This window comes from Lipotes vexillifer, unplaced genomic scaffold, assembly GCF_000442215.2.
Source record: "Lipotes vexillifer unplaced genomic scaffold, Lipotes_vexillifer_v1.1 scaffold1093, whole genome shotgun sequence".
Taxonomy (NCBI): domain Eukaryota; kingdom Metazoa; phylum Chordata; class Mammalia; order Artiodactyla; family Lipotidae; genus Lipotes; species Lipotes vexillifer.
In genome coordinates, this window is record NW_006774793.1 from 555,677 (window position 1) to 574,897 (window position 19,221).

The 19,221-nt window shown below is 41.1% G+C and overlaps 1 pseudogene and 1 gene segment (V, D, J or C); both read left to right on the plus strand.

Annotated features, from left to right (window-relative positions):
- Positions 1 to 1,710: 1,710 nt before the first annotated feature.
- On the plus strand, positions 1,711 to 2,287 carry LOC103071435 (T-cell receptor alpha chain V region 2B4-like). The segment is given in 2 exon segments: positions 1,711 to 1,762; positions 1,944 to 2,287. Coding segments are annotated over 2 exon segments (396 nt in total).
- A 13,559-nt stretch (positions 2,288 to 15,846) lies between these two features.
- On the plus strand, positions 15,847 to 16,471 carry LOC103071707 (T-cell receptor alpha chain V region HPB-MLT-like; annotated as a pseudogene).
- The last annotated feature ends 2,750 nt before the right edge of the window (positions 16,472 to 19,221 follow it).

Below are 19,221 nucleotides of genomic sequence, written 5' to 3' on the forward strand. Positions count from 1 at the left end.
TCTCTTACTAGAAAAATCATTAGCAACTGCCCAAGAATCACTGTAGATCAGTACCTCTGGCCATCTCTCACTCTAGATAACATGAATAACCAAAAGGGATCACCTGATGATGTGGAGCGATTGTCCTTCATCTTCATCCTTCAGTGGGCTATAGTGCTACTTTTGTGTGGTACCAAATAATGTGCAAATCCATATGAAAAATAGGCTTGATTTTCTTGTTCCTTAGTTAACTGATTATAAGGAACTCCCCAGAAGGTTATAGGCATGGTTAAGGGAGAGTATACAAAACAAGAAGAGTTTGTGTCAAAGGAAACTGAGGTGCTTACTCATTCAGCTTACCTGGATCTTCTGGGGGTGCCTGAGCCCAGTCTCTTATATATCATTTCCACTTGATGATAGATTGCTGCTGGGCATGATCAACAGTGCAGGTATGTAGTTGGACAACACTTGGTTCATGACTGAAGTTCAGGCTGCATGGTCAGTAAGTTAGTTTTTTCCTAAGTTAGATATTCAGACTTTGCCATGGTCAGTTAGCAAGTCAGAAGCTGTTTCTTAAAAGGAGAATCAATATTTAAAGAAAAGGGCCTATATTCCCCCCAGCCCCCAATACTAGTGGACTATGCTACAATTTTCCTCTTGGTGTTTCCCATGTCTCCATCCTATTTGCCATGGAAACTCCAAGCATCATTTTTGGATCTGCTGGATCATAAGACCAAAGTGATGAAGCAGATAGCACTGAGATGTTCCTTCCTCTGCAATTTTTTGGAATAGTTTAAGAAGGATCAGTGTTAACTCTTCCTTAAATGTTTGGTAGACTGACTCAATAGCTTTTTTTTTTTTTGCGGTATGCGGGCCTCTCACTGTTGTGGCCTCTCCCGTCGCGGAGCACAGGCTCCGGACGAGCAGGCCCAGCGGCCATGGCTCACGGGCCTAGCCTCTCCGCAGCATGTGGGATCCTCCCGGACCGGGTCACAAACCCGTGTCCCCTGCATCGGCAGGCGGACTCTCAACCACTGCGCCACCAGGGAAGCCCTCAATAGCTTTTGACTCCAGTTATTTGACCATATTGGAGATGCTGAGGCAAATCCCATATTAATTAACTTATTCCTTTTTTACTTAATTCAGCCAGAGTCAGTTTCTGTTACTCACCAAAAGAACCCTGACTTATATACAATCTCATTCCAGCATTAGGCAAATTAGAAAAAAAAAAAAAAAAAGAAAAGAAAGCTCATATATAAAATACCAGAAGTAATTGTAAGAAACCTAACAGTGCTCCTCAGAGGTATGCTGTAAATACCAGGCATCAATATTCTTTCTTAATTGAGTTTTTACATGAATTAAGCTGTATCTGTTCTTACTCTAGGCTAGAACTGGAGTGTAATAAAGGCAGAGAATAGACTAGCTTTGTAATTTCTTCTGTATCAGCTCTAACACTTCACCTTCCACAGCCGGCTCTATTAGCAGGATGCTGCTGCTACCACAAGATGGCAGCACCCTCTCTCCTCAGACTTGCTTGGTTTGAAATCAACATGTTTGTATTGAAAGCGCAGGATTGAGCTTCCTCTGATTGGCTGGGTAAGAAGCCTGAGACCCTCTCTGGGATCCAGAGGGACTAGATAAATATACCCAGAAAAAAGAACTAGACTGAGGAACCTGGCTTCATTTCAGGCTCCGGAGCTGAGTCTCCTGTGATCCCAATAAGGAAGAAGAATGGAGAAACTCCTGACCGTGTCTTTGGTGATTCTGTGGCTTCAACTGGCCAGTGAGTTGGGGCTCTTGGCGATGGGAGGAGGGTGACCAAAGTTCCGAGCCCACAAGACAGAGGGGCAAAATCTTCTTGTTAGTTGGGAAATATACCCCCAAAGTATGGAAGGAAATGCAAACACTAGAGAGTGAAAATGCAGTGACTGACTCCTGGCCTCTGGCCTTGTGTTTCTGCCTAGGGGTGAAGAGCCAGCAAGGAGAAGAGAATCTTCAGGCCCTGAGCATCCAGGAGGGTGAAAATGCCACCATGAACTGCAGTTATAAAACGGCTATAGACACCTTACATTGGTACAGACAGGATTCAAGGAGAGGCTTTGCCCACCTGATTTTAATACGTTCAAATGAGAGAGAGAAGCGTAGTGGAAGACTGCGAGTCACGTTTGACAACTCCATCAAAGGCAGTTCCCTGTCCATCACGGCTTCCCAGGCTGCAGACACTGCTACTTACCTCTGTGCTACGGATACACAGTGCTCACCAGGCAACTGCAGCCCCAACGCAAACCCTGCCAGAACTGCCTCTTAGAAGCCGCAACAGTGTGTAGAGTTGGTGGTTATGTCTTCCCACAAAGGACAGTCTACAAACAGCTGGCAACAGGAAAGGGAGGCCTGTCAAATTCCTGATGTTTTGGGCAGCATGTTAGACTAGGGTAAAGGGCATGAGATTTAGAACGGGAAACTGAAATACCAGCTTCAGCTCTGCCCATCCTGGCTCTGTGTCCTTGAGCACACCATCGGTATAGCAGCCTTCAGTTTCCTCACTTTAAACAAAGGATTTGGACTGATGAGCCTGAAGACCCTTCAAGCTCTAATTTTACCAGGTCACTTGTGGAGGATGAGGAAGGACTTGTCAGTAGTAGAAGGTCTCATCTCTTATATGTGCAGCCCCCTCAAGACTTAGGTGGGGCTTTGAGATGCATGAGAGGATTTTTGCACCTCTCTAATCCTAACAGTAGATTCATTAAACATTAGAGTTAAAAAGGATTTTAGGACTCTTTCAACCAAACTTTTCATTTTAAAGCTGAGGAGTGAAAACGTTGTATAATAATAGACACAAAGATCTGAATCTCTGGAGTAGTAGAGACAAAGATCTGAATCTGATTCTCCCATTTATTAGTTGTGTGATTTCCAAGCTTCAATTTCTCCATTAAAGAGATGGGAATTTATCAGAGAGTCATAATCTTTCCTCATACAAGTGAGAGATGTATGTTCTCAGCTACCAGGTCCTAAAATGTTGTGTTTTGAAAGAGAATACTTCTATTATGACATATATAACAGTTTTCCATCCATTTTATTCTTGCTTCTGGTAAGAATAGTTTTTTTGATACATTTTTGATGCTACTGAAAACGTGTTTGTGGAGAAAGCGCATTTGTACTTATGTGATGCTTGGTGGAAAAGGTGGGGGAGGGCAGGCAAAAGGTTGGTAGGACTGTGGTTCCCACATGCCAGAGCTTCAACCACCAACATCACCTATATCAGAATCACCTACAGCACCTTGAAGATCTGGGTTATTAGGCACTTACTCAATCAGACTCTGATGCACTGATGCATTGTATTATTATTATTTTTTTTGCGGTACGCGGGCCTCTCACTGTTGTGGCGTCTCCTGTTGCGGAGCACAGGCTCCGGACGCGCAGGCTCAGGGGCCATGGCTCACGGGCCCAGCCGCTCCGCGGCATGTGGGATCTTCCTGGACCGGGGCACGAACCCGTGTCCCCTGCATTGGCAGGTGAACTCTCAACCACTGCGCCACCAGGGAAGCCCGATGCATTGTATTTTTAATGAACATCTTCTGTATCAGTTAGAGACTGGGTCAGCTTCAAGTTATAAAAACTTGAAATAATAATGTTTTTAACAAGGTGGAGTTTACTTTCCTCTCACGTAAAGAAGCTCTGTCATATGTATCATATGCAGTCCAGGGCTGGTATACTACCTTCATCATGTTATAAAAAATCAAGGGTCTGCCTTCTAGCTCTCTGTCTCTTGTCCTTCAAGTGTCACTTTTGTTTATATACTTGGCAGAAACTGCTAGAGATCCATCCACTTTATACACATTCCAGGCAGAAAGAAAGAGAAGGTCAAGGGGCAAATGAGTACATGCTGGCCAAGTCAATCATTTCCAGAAAATCCACCCAACAGCTGCTACTTAGATTTCACTTACCAGAGTGTTATTCCATGTCCCCACCTTTCTCCCGTCTACAAAGGAGTCTGGGATGTCAGTATTTTTTCAGTCTCGGCATGTTGTCACTCACATCAAAACTGTGGTTCTATTAGTAAGAAATAGGAGAGAATGGACATTCTTTAGGCAAATAGCAATTTCTGCTATCCTCAGCTTAGGGTATATTAAGACTCATATGGGGTTTTTTGCTTCATAGTTATTCATTTTGGAAATACTATATCCAGTCTATCTCCCAGTTCTGTTGACTTTGCTTCCTAAAGGTCTCCAGAAGATGTCACAAACCCCACACGCTAATTCACCTCCACCATCCTAATTAAAAATCCATTTTAGTCCCTTGCTCCCCAGCATGGGACACACCCCATCATTCTTCAATGGAGTCCTCTGTACCACAGTGAGAATGATCTTGTCAGAGTGCAGATTTGAGCATGTCAATCACTTGGATCCCCATTTGCTCTTAGAATAAAGAGAAACTTCTTTTAAAATTTTTATTTATTTCATTTTTGGCTGCATTGTGTCTTCGTTGCTGCACGCGGGCTCTCTCTAGTTGTGGTAAGCCAGGGCTACTCTTCGTTGCGGTGCACAGGCTTCTCATTGTGGTGGTTTCTCTTGCTGTGGAGCACGGACTCTAGGTGCACAGGCTTCAGTAGTTGCAGCACGCAGGCTCAGTAGTTGGGGTACACAGGCCCTAGAGTGCACAGGCTTCAGGAGTCACGGTGTGTGGGCTCAGTAGTTGTGGCTCGTAGGCTCTAGAGCGCAGGCTCACTAGTTGTGGTGCACAGGCTTAGCTGCTCCACGGCATGTGGGATCTTCCTGGACCAGGGCTCAAACCCGTGTCCCTCGCATTGCCAGGCGGATTCTTAACCACTGTGCCACCAGGGAAGTCCCAAAACTTCTTAATATGACCTACAAAACCTTGCATAATTTAGGATCTTGTTACCTCTCCAACCTCATTTCACAACGTACTCCTAATCTCTCTCCCTCTCTGTCTCTCTCTTCAACAATACTGGTATTATTTAAGTTCCCTTTTTTTTAATTAATTAATTTTTGGCTGCATTGGGTCTTTGTTGCTGCGTGCAGGTTTTCTCTAGTTGTGCTGAGTTGGGGCTACTCGTCGTTGCAGTTCGCGGGCTTCTCATTGCGGTGGCTTCTCTGTGGCAGAGCACATGCTCTAGGCGCGAGGGCTTCAGTAGTTGTGGCATGTGGGCTCAGTAGTTGTGGCTCGCGGGCTCTAGAGTCCAGGATCAGTAGTTGTGGTGCACAGGCTTAGTTGCTCCATGGCATGTGGGATCTTCCTTGACTAGGGCTTGAACCCATGTCCCCTGCATTGGCAGGTGGATTCTTAACCACCGCACCACCACGGAAGTCCTTATGTTTCTTAAAAGTACCTTTTTCCTACTATATGACCCCTTCATAGCAACTGTAGGTGATTTCTTATTTATTTTCCTTTTCCTAAATGTTTTTCCTCCCTTCAGAAGAGTAAAAAAAATAGTAAATGCCTATTCATTCTTATACATCTGTCCAAGAGTCAGTAGCTGACGGAAGCTCAGGGGGCATTTTTAGAATTATAGACCTCTGCATTTTCACATTTGCAGTTTCTCCTTTATTTCTTTGATTATTTGATTAAGACCTATTTTCACTACTACCTCTGTGAGTTCCTTAACGGTAGCGTCCATATCTGTGTGTCTCACCCTTGAACACTCAGCATCAATGTATCTTAGGCATTAGGATCATCTAAATTCCTTCTTCTTCTTTTCTATCCACTACTGTATTCTTTATTTTAAGTCTCCTCAAAAAGACATGATAATATTTATTAAAAGAAAGAAATCTCTGGAAGTTTATGGATACATTCTTATGGCATAGCAGGGATTGGCAAAGCACAGCCCACAGGGCAGAGCAGCCTGCCACCTGTGTTTGTAAATGAAGTTTTATTGGAAAACAGCCACGTCCATTTATTTATGCATTGACCATGGGTGCTTCGTGTTATAAGAGCATAGTTGAGTAGTCACGACACAGACTGTATGACTTCAAAACCTAAACTATTTACTATTTGACCCGTTACAGAAAACATGCCTGCCAACCTCTGGGGTGTAGGAATTACATGGGAATTTTTAGATCTGCAGGTTTTTGTTTGATAGCAATAAATTAAATAATAAAAGCATATTTCTAATCATCTGTATGGCCAACTTAGAATACTCCCCTTGGTTTTGAGGCTTTTGTGTTCTTTACGTGATTTTTATCAAATGAAAGACAAATGGAATAACGGCACCTTACAAATAAAAGCATCTCATTCTTTAAATGGACAAAAGTGTTAAGAATATTTTTTAAACATTTAAAAAAGTTTTTACTGAAGTATAGTTGATTTACAGTGTTGTGTTAGTTTCAGGTGTACAGCAAAGTGATTCAGTTATACATACGTATCTATTCTTTTTCAGATTCTTTTCCATTATAGGTTATTACAAGATATTGAGTATAGTTCCCTGTGCTATACAGGGATCTTGCAGGGCAGTTTGTCTTGCATAACACATGAGCCAAGATTTTCTTGACGATCCCACCAAAGGATCAAGAAACTAGAGGAATAGTTCTGTCAACTTTTATGTAACTCCCAACAAAACCTCCTGCTGCTTCTCAGCCAGCCATGCTGTTTGCTTTCTGCATACTGCATAATGGAGAATTTAACAGTTATAATAGTTTTAATGGTACTGGAGGATGTAGTCACTGTCCTCACCTAACAGGCTGGATGTCTGGACACCCACCTGAAGGTAAACACTGCCTTCTTCCCTAACATTCTGGAGTCCTGCACACTGGGTGTTGGACACCGGAGCATTGGGAGTTAAACATCAGGATAAACAGGCCAAAGAAATGGAGAGGGAGATAAAAGAACAAAAAGAAATCTAAATAGTGGAAATAAAGTATTCAAGCAGGTTTTATTCCCCTGGTGATAACTGCATCAGCTCTCTACTTCCAGTCTGAGCCCTCATTCCACATGGCTGGGTCCAGGCTAGTGACAGTACAGGCAGGGCATAAGATTTGTTTTACTTACCTGCTCCTCACTCAACTGAAAGCAATTTGAGATAGGAATCGTGTCTGGTTTTGGCTTACACATTGTAGACAACTCTGTAAATTTCCAGAATGAATGCTTGAGCCTACGGATTCCTGAATACGCACAATAATATAAGAGTACCTAGGTGGTCTGCTGAGCCAGAGAGTCTTGCCAGCAGGATAACTCTACTCAAGACCCTAATTTTAGTAAGAGCTAAAACCATAGTTCATTTTAACTGGTGAGAAAATCTATGTAGGTGAATATGTATCATTTGAAGAAGACTATTCTTGTGTTCAACTGACTTAGTCATAGCCATTGTTACTAGATTGACAGCACTGCCCTGGGAGCCTGTGTAAGGCAACATCACAGCTGTCTGCAGAAACAAAGTCTCCATGCCTTAAAATGGTTGATGTGAGCAAGTAACAATGTTTTGACTTCTTGCTATAAATACAGTCATACTTTGCATAAAGTAAACCCAATCCTAGGGAAACTATGAAATGACCCTGTCAAATCTTCTGCTGTGTTCACTTCACTAGCACAAATAATTGCACAGGAAACTAGACAAACAAGCTGACCGACACTGAGCAAACAGTTCTTTACGTTGAGATTCCTGAATCCCTAATAATACAAATAAACAGGAGACAGATAAATACCACACACGTGCCTCTGGAATGAAGAGAGTCTAGCTAATACTATTAAGTATCAAAACTCTATTTCCTTTTTTTTTTTTTTGCAGTACGCGGGCCTCTCACTGTCGTGGCCGCCCATTGCGGAGCACCGGCTCCGGACGCGCAGGCTCAATGGCCATGGCTCATGGGCCCAGCCGCTCCGCCGCATGTGGGATCTTCCCGCACCGGGGCACGAACCCGTGTCCCCTGCATCGGCAGGCGGACTCTCAACCACTGCGCCACCAGGGAAGCCCTAAACTCTACTTTCTTAAAAAATTACTTAGTTGAATTAAAACAAGAATGTGACCAGAAGTGAAAAGAAGGTGTTTCAAACCAACTAAATGAAGTGGAGATAGGCAACCTTCCAGAAAAAGAATTCAGAATAATGATAGTGAGCCAGGACCTCAGATAAAGAATGGAGGCGAAGACTGAGCAGATGCAAGCAATGTTTAACAAAGACCTAGAAGAATTAAAGAACAAAAACCGAGAAGAATTCAAGAACAAGCAAACAGAGCTGAAAAATACAATAACTGAAATGAAAAATACACTAGAAGGAATCGATAGCAGAATAACTGAGGCAGAAGAATGGATAAGTGACCCGGAAGACAGAATGGTGGAATTCAATGCCATGGAACAGAATAACAAAAGAAGAATGAAAAGAAATAAAGACAGCCTAGGAGACCCCTGGGACAACATTAAACTCACCAACATTCGCGTTATAGTGGTCCCAGAAGGAGAAGAGAGAGAGAAAGGACCCAAGAAAATATCTGAAGAGAATATAATGGAAAACTTCCCTAATATGGGAAAGGAAATAGCCACCGAAGTCCAGGAAGCACAGAGAGTCCCAGGCAGGATAAACCCAAGGAGAAACACACTGAGACACATAGTAATCAAAGAGACAAAAATTAAAGACAAAGGAAAATTATTAATAGCACACAAGGGAAAAACAACAAATATCATACAAGAGAACTCCTGTAAGGTTAACAGCTGACTTCTCAGCAGAAACTCTAATAAGCCAGAAGGGAGTGGCACAATATATTTAAAGTGATGAAAGGGAAGAACCTACAACCAAGATTACTCTATCCAGCAAAGATCTCATTCAGATTTGATGGAGAAATCAAAAGTTTTACAGACAAGCAAAAGCTGAGAGAACTCAGCACCACCAATCCAGCCCTAAAACAAATGCTAAAGGAACTTCTCTAAGTGGGAAACACAAGAGAAGAAAAGGACCTACAAAAACAAACCCAGAACAATTAAGAAAATGGTAATAGGAACATACATATCCATAATTACCTTAAATGTGAATGGATTAAACGCCCCAACCAAAAGACACAGGCTCGCTGAATGGATACAAAAACAAGACCTATATATATGCTGTCTACAAGAGACCCACTTCAGACCTAGAGATACAGACTGAAAGTGAGGCGATGGAAAAAGATATTCCATGCAAATGGAAATCCAAAGAAAGTTGGAGTAGCAATACTCATATCAGATAAATAGACTTCAGAATAAAGAATGTTACGAGAGACAAGAAAAGACACTGCATAATGATCAAGGGATCAATCCAAGAAGAAGATATAACAATTATAAATATATATGCACCCGAAAGAGGAGCACCTCAATACATAAGGCAAATGCTAACAGCTATAAAAGAGGAAATCGATAGTAACACAATAATAGTGGGGGACTTTAACACCTTACTTACACCAATAGACAGATCATCCAGACAGAAAATTAATAAGGAAACACAAGCTTTAAATGACACAATAGACCAGGTAGATTTAATTGATATTTACAGGACATTCCATCCAAAAACATCAGATTACACTTTCTTCTCAAGTGCACACGGAACATTCTCCAGGACAGACCACATCTTGGGTCACAAATCAAGCCTCAGTAAATTTAAGAAAATTAAAATTATATCAAGCATCTTTTCCGACCACAACGCTATGAGGTTAGAAATAAATTACGGGGAATAAAACGTAAAAAAACACAAACACATGGAGGTTAAACAACATATTACTGAATAACCAAGAGATCACTGCAGAAATCAAAGAAGAAATGAAAAAATACCTAGAAACAAATGACAATGAAAACACAATGATCCAAAACCTATGGGATGAAGCAAACGCAGTTCCAAGAGGGAAGTTTATAGCAATACAATCCTACCTCAAGAAACAAGAAACATCTCAAATAAACAGTCTAACCTTACACCTAAAGGAACTAGAGAAAGAACAAACAAAACCCAGCGTTGGTAGAAGGAAAGAAATCATCAAGATCAGAGAGGAAATAAATGAAATAGAAACAAAGAAAACAGTAGCAAAGATCAATAAAACTAAAAGCTGGTTCTTGGAGAAGATAAACAAAATTGATAAATATTTAGCCAGACTCATCAAGAAAAAGAGGGAGAGGACTCAAATCAATAAAATTAGAAATGAAAAAGGAGAAGTTACAATGGACACCCCAGAAATACAAGGCATCATAAGAGACAGAAATACAAGGCATCATAAGAAATACAAGGCATCATAAGACTCAACCAGGAAGAAACAGAAAATATAAACAGACCAATCACAAATAATGAAATTGAAACTGTGATTAAAAATCTTCCAAGAAACAAAAGTCCAGGACCAGATGGCTTCACAGGTGAATTCTATCAAACATTTAGAGAAGAGCTAACACCCATCCTTCTCAAACTCTTCCAAAAATTTGCAGAGGAAGGAACACTCCAAAACTCATTCTACGAGGCCACCATCACGCTGACACCAAAATCAGACAGAGATACTACAAAAATTAAAATTACAGACCAATATCACTGATGAATATAGATGCAAAAATCCTCAACAAAATACTAGCAAACGGAATCCAACAATACATTAAAAGGATCATACACCGTGATCAAGTGGGATTTATCCCAGGGATGCAAGTATTCTTCCATATACACAAATCAATCAGTGTGATACACCATATTAATAAATTGAAGAATAAAAACCATATGATCATCTCAATAGATGCAGAAAAAGCTTTTGACCTAATTCAACACTGATTTATGATAAAAACTCTCCGGAAAGTGGGTACAGAGGGAACATACCTCAACATCATAAAGGCCATATACGACAAACCCACAGCAAACATCACTCTCAATGGTGAAAAACCGAAAGCATTTACTCTACAATCAGGAACAAAACAAGGATGTCCACTCTCGCCACTTTTATTCAACATAGTTTTGGAAGTCCTAGCCACTGAGATCAGAGAAGAAAAAGAAATAAAAGGAATCCAAATTGGAAAAGAAGAAGTAAATCTGTCACTGTTTGCAGATGACATGCTACTACACATAGATCATCTTAAAGATGTCACCAGAAAACTACTGGAGCTAATCAGTGAATTTGGTTTAGTTGCAGGATACAAAATCAATGCATAGAAATGTCTTGCATTCCTACACATTAACAGCAAAAGATCAGAAAGAGATATTAAGGAAACAATCCCATTTAACATCACATCAAAAAGAATAAAACACTTAGGAACAAACCTACCAAAGGAGCCAAAAGACCTGTACTCAGAAAACTATAAGATACTGATGAAAAAATCAATGATGACACAAACAGACGGAGATATATACCATGTTCTTGGACTGCAAAAATCAATATTGTGAAAATGACTATAGTACCGAAAGCTTGATAGGGATTGCACCGAATCTACAGATTCGGTGCAATCGCTGTCAAACTACCAATGGCATTTTTCACAGAACTAGAACAAAAAATTTCACAATTTGTATAGAAACACAGAAGACCCTGAATAGCCAAAGCAATCTTGAGAAAGAAAAATGGTGCTGGAGGAATCAGGTCCCCTTACTTCAGACTATACTACAAAGCTACAGTAATCAAGACAGTATGGTAGTGGCACAAAAACAGAAATACAGATCAATGCAACAGGATAGAAAGCCCAGAGATAAACCCATTCATCTATGGTCAACTAATCTATGACAAAGGAGGCAAGGATATACGTTGCAGAAAAGACAGTTTCTTCAATAAGTGGTGCTGGGAAAACTGGATAGCTACATGTAAAAGAATGAAATTAGAACACTCCCAAACACCATACACAAAAATGAACTCAAATGGATTAATGATCTATATGTACGACCAGACAAAATAAAACTCTTAGAGGAAAACATAGGAAGAACACTCTTTGACATAAACAACAGCAAGATCTTTTTTGACTCAACTCCTAGAGTAATGGAAATAAAAACAAAAATAAACAAATGGGACCTAATGAAACTTAAAAGCTTTTATACAGCAAAGGAAATTATAAACAAGATGAAAAGACAACCCTCAGAATGGGAGAAAATATTTGCCAACGAATCAACGGACAAAGGATTAATCTAAAAAATATATAAACAGCTCATGTAGCTCAATATTAAAAAAACAAGCAACCCAATCCAAAAATGGGCAGAAGACCTAAATAGTCATTTCTAAAAAGAAGACATGCTGATGGCCAAGAAGCACATGAAAAGCTGCTCAACATCACTAATTATTAGAGAAATGCAAATCAAAACTACAATGAGGTATCACCTCACACCGGTTAGAATGGGCATTATCAGAAAATCTACAACCACAAATTCTAGACAGGGTGTGGAGAAAAGGGAACCCTCTTGTACTGTTGGTGGGAATGTAAATTGATAGAGCCACCATGGAGAACAGTATGGAGGTTCCTTAAAAACTAAAAGTAGAACTACCACACGACCCAGCAATCCCACTACTGGGCATATACCCAAAGAAAACCATAATTCAAAAATACACATGCACCCCAATGTTCATTGCAGCACTGTTTACAAAAGTCAGGTCATGGCAGCAACCTAAATGCCCACTGACAGACGAATGGATAAAGAAGATGTGGCACATATATACAATGGAATATTACTCAGCCATAAAGAGGAACGAAATTGGGTCATTTGTAGAGACGTGTATGGACCCAGAGACTGTCATAGAGAGTGAAGTAAGTCAGAAAGAGAAACACAAATATCATATATTAACGCATATATGTGGGATCTAGAAAAATGGTACAGATGAACCAGTTTCCAAGGCAGGAACAGAGACACGATGTAGAGAACAAATATATGGACACCAAGGCGGGAAAGCGGGGTGGGAGGCGGTGGTGGTGGGATGAATTCGGAGATTGGGACTGACATATATATACTAATATGTATAAAATAGATACCTAATAAGAACCTGCTGTATAAAAAATAAAAGAAAAGGTGTTTCAAGAACCAAGACACCTAAGTAAGGTCACCTATCCCTCATAAGGCTAAAGGTGTAAGGCTGCTGTTATCTAAGTATGGTTCATGGGCCCAAAGGAGGCCCTTTCAGGGTGGTTTACCAAACTCGATGAGTTTTCTCTCTTTTGTTGCAGATTAGTACTCCGCACAGGATTCACAGTGACCCCCCTGTCATTATCTCTCTCTCTTTTTGTACACGTCCCTCCACTCCGGTACACTGGCCCACAAATTCTAGGTGCTTTAAGATCCCCAATCTCCTATTCCTTCTCAATCTCACAGTGAGACAGCTGGGCTATTTTTGGTAAATCCCTCCTGCACTGGTGCCGAGAAGCAGCCTCCATGAAGTAAGCTGGGCAATGTTCGGGCTCACCTCATCTGTTTTCCTTATCTCTGTGCTACCTCTAGTCCAATGTCCAAAAGTTGTTTCATATAGTTTGTCCAGTTTTCCAGTTGGAAGGAAGGTCAACTCTACCTTCCTCAGTGAAGAAGTTACAGTCATTTGTTTTTGTTGTATTTTACAAATATGTCATTTCATGATGGATAGGGATAAAAACCTTTGCAACCAACCACACAGTATTTGAGACCTGCCTTAGGTAATGTTTCCTCTGTGGCATGCTGAATGAGTCTTGGGGATGAATAGTAACCCAGGCAAAGGATTTGGGGAGATTAGGGAGCACTTTCTAGGCAGATGAATCCCTCTCTTACCCATGGCAGTCATGGAGACATATGCAAGGAAGAGACCTCTGACTATTCCAGTTACAAATTCTGCCTGGGATTATTTGGGTAGCTAGAGATACTTGTACCATGCAGAAAATGACGGAAGCAACAACTGAATATTTCCCTAAGCATGCTCGTGTTTAGAGCTCTCTTCTGAGTCCTGTCCCATTCTCCTTTATCTATGCCTCAAGCTATTAATATTTTATCAGGAGAAAGAGGTCAGATATAGCTGAGCTGCAATTTTCAGGATGACCACCAGAGGGCGGGGTTTCCTACAAACGTGGTTCCTCTTTTTTTTCAAGTGCTGGTTTGACTTGTTTACTTTGTAGCCACAAGACAGATTACTGTTGCTGTGCAGAAAGGGGCTCTCAGTTTCTAAGTGAGGAGTTTCTACAATATTCAGCTGCAAACTAGCCCCATTAGATTTAGTGTATTCTAGGGAGCAAGGACCGTTGCCAACATGTTTTCTGCCACTCACTCTGTTCTTGTGATCTTCTTAATATTCAGTAAGTACCATTTTATCTTAAATGTTCATGATTTTTCATTTTCCTATAATTACAGGTAACTTTTAGTTTTCTTCTCTGGCTGAAAACTCTCCTTCTGTCCATTTATAACATAAAAAAGTGATTCTCTTGTAGGAGGGACCAATGGAGACTCAGTGACCCAGACAGAAGGCCCAGTGACTGTCTCAGAGGGGGCGCCTAGGACCCTGCACTGCACTTACCAGACCTCTGGTTCAAATCCCTATCTTTTCTGGTACGTCCAGTATCTCCACAAAGCTCCGCAACTCCTCCTGAAGGGGTCGAAGGCAAACCGGAAGGCAGAGCATCAAGGTTTTCAGGCCACACTTGTTACGAGTGACAGCTCCTTCCACCTGCAGAAGCCCTCAGTGCAAGCATCAGACTCGGCTGTGTACTACTGTGCTCTGAGTGACACGGTGAGAGGGGCTGCAGGGGGAGCTGAACACAAACCCAAGGGGAGCAGGAGGGCTGAAGTGAGCAGCCTTGGGAGGAAGAGGTATATTCTCTCCTTGGGCAGTGTTCAGTTTATTTAGAGCTTTTCAGGAAAACAAATCAAGCTCAGATCTAATTCCTAGAAACCCAGGAGGTTGGGACTTGTTCTTCAGGGAGAATAGGGTGGATGTCAGTCTTAAAGAAGACCCAAGCTCTGCTCCCCAGAAGTGTCCCTGTTCAGCCAGAAAGACTCCTCCCTTCTCTAGACTGACTTTCAAAAACATCTATTTTCTCTTAATGTAAGATGGATGTTAGATGGCACGATATTAATATATTCACTTAGGGAAGAGGAAAGGAATAGATGACTAAAAGCTGCATCAGCTGAATCACAATCATAAATCAGCACAGGGATGCCAAGCAAATCACACACAAATTTTCACGCGGCTGAGACGTAACGCTGTTGAGGCGCTGCTCTCAGTGAAATGAGCCAGAGCTGCTGCAGCAGTGGGAGGAAAAGGCATTTGTGATTTTTGAATGGCTACATTTTTGATATAAGGAACTAGGAATGCATGGTCTGGTGATTTTGCATTCATTTTGACTATAGGATGGGATACTTGAAAGCAAGGTTTTTCTAGCACACACTGACTGTTGATTGGCATTAGACATGTACAGCTGGACAAATTTTGCCCACCAGGAAACTTGCTATGATAGCATTAAGCAGACAAGGAACTTTATCCAATGTAAATTTCCCCAGGAACCAACGCCTTGGAGTGAAGGAAGAAAAGTTATGATGACTGAGGGTAAATAGTTTGATCTTCCTGTCTGGAAGAAGAATCTGTGAGCTTATTTCACTGTCGACTTTGGTTGCAGGTCAAAAACAAAAAACAAAAAAATGCCATACAAAAACATGGATGACTATTTGTTCTCAGAAGTCACCATAATGATAACAAATTGTATTAGTTATAAAACCTATGTCTATCCTAGATGCATTGGCTGAATATGGCTGCAGCACTGATATAATTGTTGTCAACTTAATTACAATAAAGTCTAAATAGGCAGGTTAGATTCACTAACCATGTCAACAAGCCATCATGTGCCACAGGCAAACTGATAGCAGCAAGTTACATTTCCTGTTCTGCTGCAGAAGCATCTCACACTTCAGTACTTGTGCACGTGCCCTGTCAGGCACACGGAAGGCATTTAGACCTGAATCTGAGACAGAACACAGCACATTTCACTCAGAGGAAGAGCTTCCAACATGGGGTTCCCTGGCCTGCTGAGAGTTGTCATAGCCTCCGTCTGCCTTGGTAAGGCTGGTAAGGATGGCCACAGAGGCAGCTCCACTCAGCTCCCATGTTTGGGGGTGGGGCAGGTTATTATTGTCTGGTGGTGTGTAGGAGAGTTGAGTAGTGGGTAGAGGAATTAGAAGTCTTAGTCCTATGTTTGTTTCTTGCAGCCCTCGGGGTTCCACCAGGGGAATCAGCCTAATTTTTTCTGTCTCTCTGTCTGTCTCTCTCCATATATATTATATATATAAAATTTTTTCTTCTCTCCAGGATCCATCACAGCCCAGAGAGTAACTCAAGACCAGCCAGAAATTTCTATGCTGGAGGAGGATGTAACCTGGGATTGTGTATATGAAGCTAGTAGTTGCAGTTATTATTTATTCTGGTACAAACACCAAGTGGGGAAATGATTTTCCTTATTCATCAGGAGTCTTACAATGAGTGAATACAACAGAGGGTCGGTAGTTTTTGAACTTCCAGAAAACGGCCAGTTCCATCAGCCTTACCATCACAAGCTTGCAGCTTGGGGACTCAGTAGGGTATTTCTGTGCTCTGAGAGACCACAGTGATTCAGGTCCCTGTGGGAACCCCACATAAACCTCAGATCTCAACGTGAGGTGTCCCCCAGCTATGAAAACCTTAGTGAGATTCTCGGTAAGGACACGACAAGGCAGGGGCCGTGTCAGCGAGGCAGGGGAGTTAGAAGTGGAAACCTCACTCTAAGGAAAATGCTCTCTCTCTGGCTCAGAGAACATCTCTAAAAGTGTCATCCATCAAAAGCAGCTCTATCTTCAGTTCTTCATCTTGAAGTAGATCATTTGCCAAAAAAAATTTAAAACTTTTTTATGGTGATTATGTTAAAGCAAGTGATTTGGTTTAAAAAAATTCAGTAATATTTGGCCAAATCTGCACCTGAATTCTTAGACTTTTAGGTTCACTGCACAAATACTTATGCATTGCTGACTAAGTCCTGTCATTATGTTAGATCTGAAGTATCTGTTAAATGGCACTTCTTGGACTCTCCCTGTCCCATTGTCTCATGCTGTGCCATGAATGACTTGGAATGAGGTACATAGAATAAATGTCACCACAAGTCTTGACACCAAAGAGGAATGAAGCTCTTCAATTTGCTCAGAACCAGCCCCATTACCTGATCACATTCTCTATATGCAAGTTGAATGCAGATAAAATAGAATCTCCAAAGAAGTAATACTAAAAACAAAACAGAACAACTCAAAAATTCTACTAGTCAGGAAAAACTCTGCTACAGAATCACATCTTATAGGATGTTTTCCATTCTGCATTTTAACCCAACAGTATATTGTGAAATAATTATTTGCACAGCATTATTTACAGATCAATACCACACATTCTAATAGCGATATTCCAATGTATGATTTTCTTTTAAGAAGATGTTGGGGGTAGGAGTTTATTAATTAATTAATTAATTTTTGCTGTGTTGGGTCTTCGTTTCTGTGCGAGGGCTTTCTCTAGTTGTGGCAGGTGGGGGCCACTCTTCATCGCGGTGTGCGGGCCTCTCACTATCACGGCCTCTCCTGTTGCGGAGCACAGGCTCCAGACGTGCAGGCTCAGTAGTTGTGGCTCAGGGGCCTAGTTGCTCCGCGGCATGTGGGATCCTCCCAGACCAGGGCTCGAACCTGTGTCCCCTGCATTAGCAGGCAGATTCTCAATCACTGCGCCACCAGGGAAGCCCTCAATGTATGATTTTACAATACTTTTTTGGCAAATTCCGTTTTACTAGCCTTTTAGATTGTTTTACTCACAGTAACAAATAATGCTGGAATGAACACACAGGTCTTTGATGATTTCCTTGATAATTCCCAGGAGGTGAATAGGAATTTACCTTTAGTCTTTCTGGTATGGGCTCCCTGATCATTTCTGTGACCCTGGAGTACAGCACATTTTCACTCTACAACTACTAAACACTCATATTTTGCCTGTTACAGTAAATTCTCTTACATCAAGGCTTTGATTTACAGTTTAGCTCCTAATGACTCCAGATGGCCTCAATTTCAGACAATTCTGTACCACATATGTTCAGAGCAGCTGTAATATAACATCTAAAAGAGTAATGTCTCTGTGCTATTGCGTGGTGATATTAGGTGGCAATTAACCTGGTGGATATGTTGTCATCTGGAATTCCACAAAGAAAGATATTCTTCCTTGTGTAAGGATTTTCTATCCCTACTATACAAAAAACAATGATCCCAATACAGAACAACTTTCCAGAAAAGAAAGCATAAGTGTGTGTGTGTGCGTGTGCATGTGTGTGTGTGTGTGTGTGTGTTGGGGAGAAGGAGACAGAGAGACAGAGAGAGAGAGACAGAGAGAGAGAGAGAGAGAGAGAGAGAGAGGGAGGGAGAACACGATAGACTTATGTAGCCAAGTCATGAAGTAATTAAACAGTTAAATTTCATAAAACGTACTGGAAGTAAGTAAAGTCTTTCAGAGACAACTTTTAATGAAGAAAATAGATGTAAATAGTTTACAAGCGAATAAATCAACGATCTGAAGCAGGAAAAATGTATCTTAGAATCTGGTGCAGGAAGCGGCATTGGCGAGAGGTACTCAAAGGAGGATTTCCAAAATTTAGCAAACATTTTAAAAAACACGAGACCGAAAATAATCTATGACCTATCTTGTTTCACAATTATTTCAATCTATTTGTACTTCTAAAGTCTGAGAAATCTTCTAAAATGTTTTGGATAACATGCATACCGGCTCAAACTGGAGCCGTTGTAAAATCACGGTCACTAGTCTCTACTTGATCCCTAACATCCCCCAAATCATATCCCGTCTCCTTAATCAATGAGCTGTCTAATCATAATCGCCTTTTTAAATTTTCTTGATTGTCACATAACTCTAATTTTTCCAATATCTCCATCATATTATTTTGCCAATAAATGCCATCTGGGAAGGAATGCATTAACAGTGTGCCTGGAACTTGTTTTCTGCTTCCTCTGAGGTCACCTGAGGCCTTTGGGGTTTCCTGAGCTGACCTCTTTGTGGATACAGTAATCTCATTTATACTTGAAAAGTAAAGAGGAGTTTTGAGGAGTTGTTCCGTACTAAGTTCTTATCCAGAATGACCTTAGCAGGACATCCAGGGTATATCTAGATTATTCATTGCAAATAAACTAGAATTTATGGACATGGGATATATCTGATTGGAAAATGGCAGTCAACTAATGTTGGATCTCTTGGACGTGATTAGAAAAACCTGAAAGACCCCAAACCTCAATGACTTCCCTGTTGCAACTTGTTTTGCTATAGTTGATGCTTGTCATACTGAACCCCAAATCTGTCCTGGTGTTAAAAAAGGGACT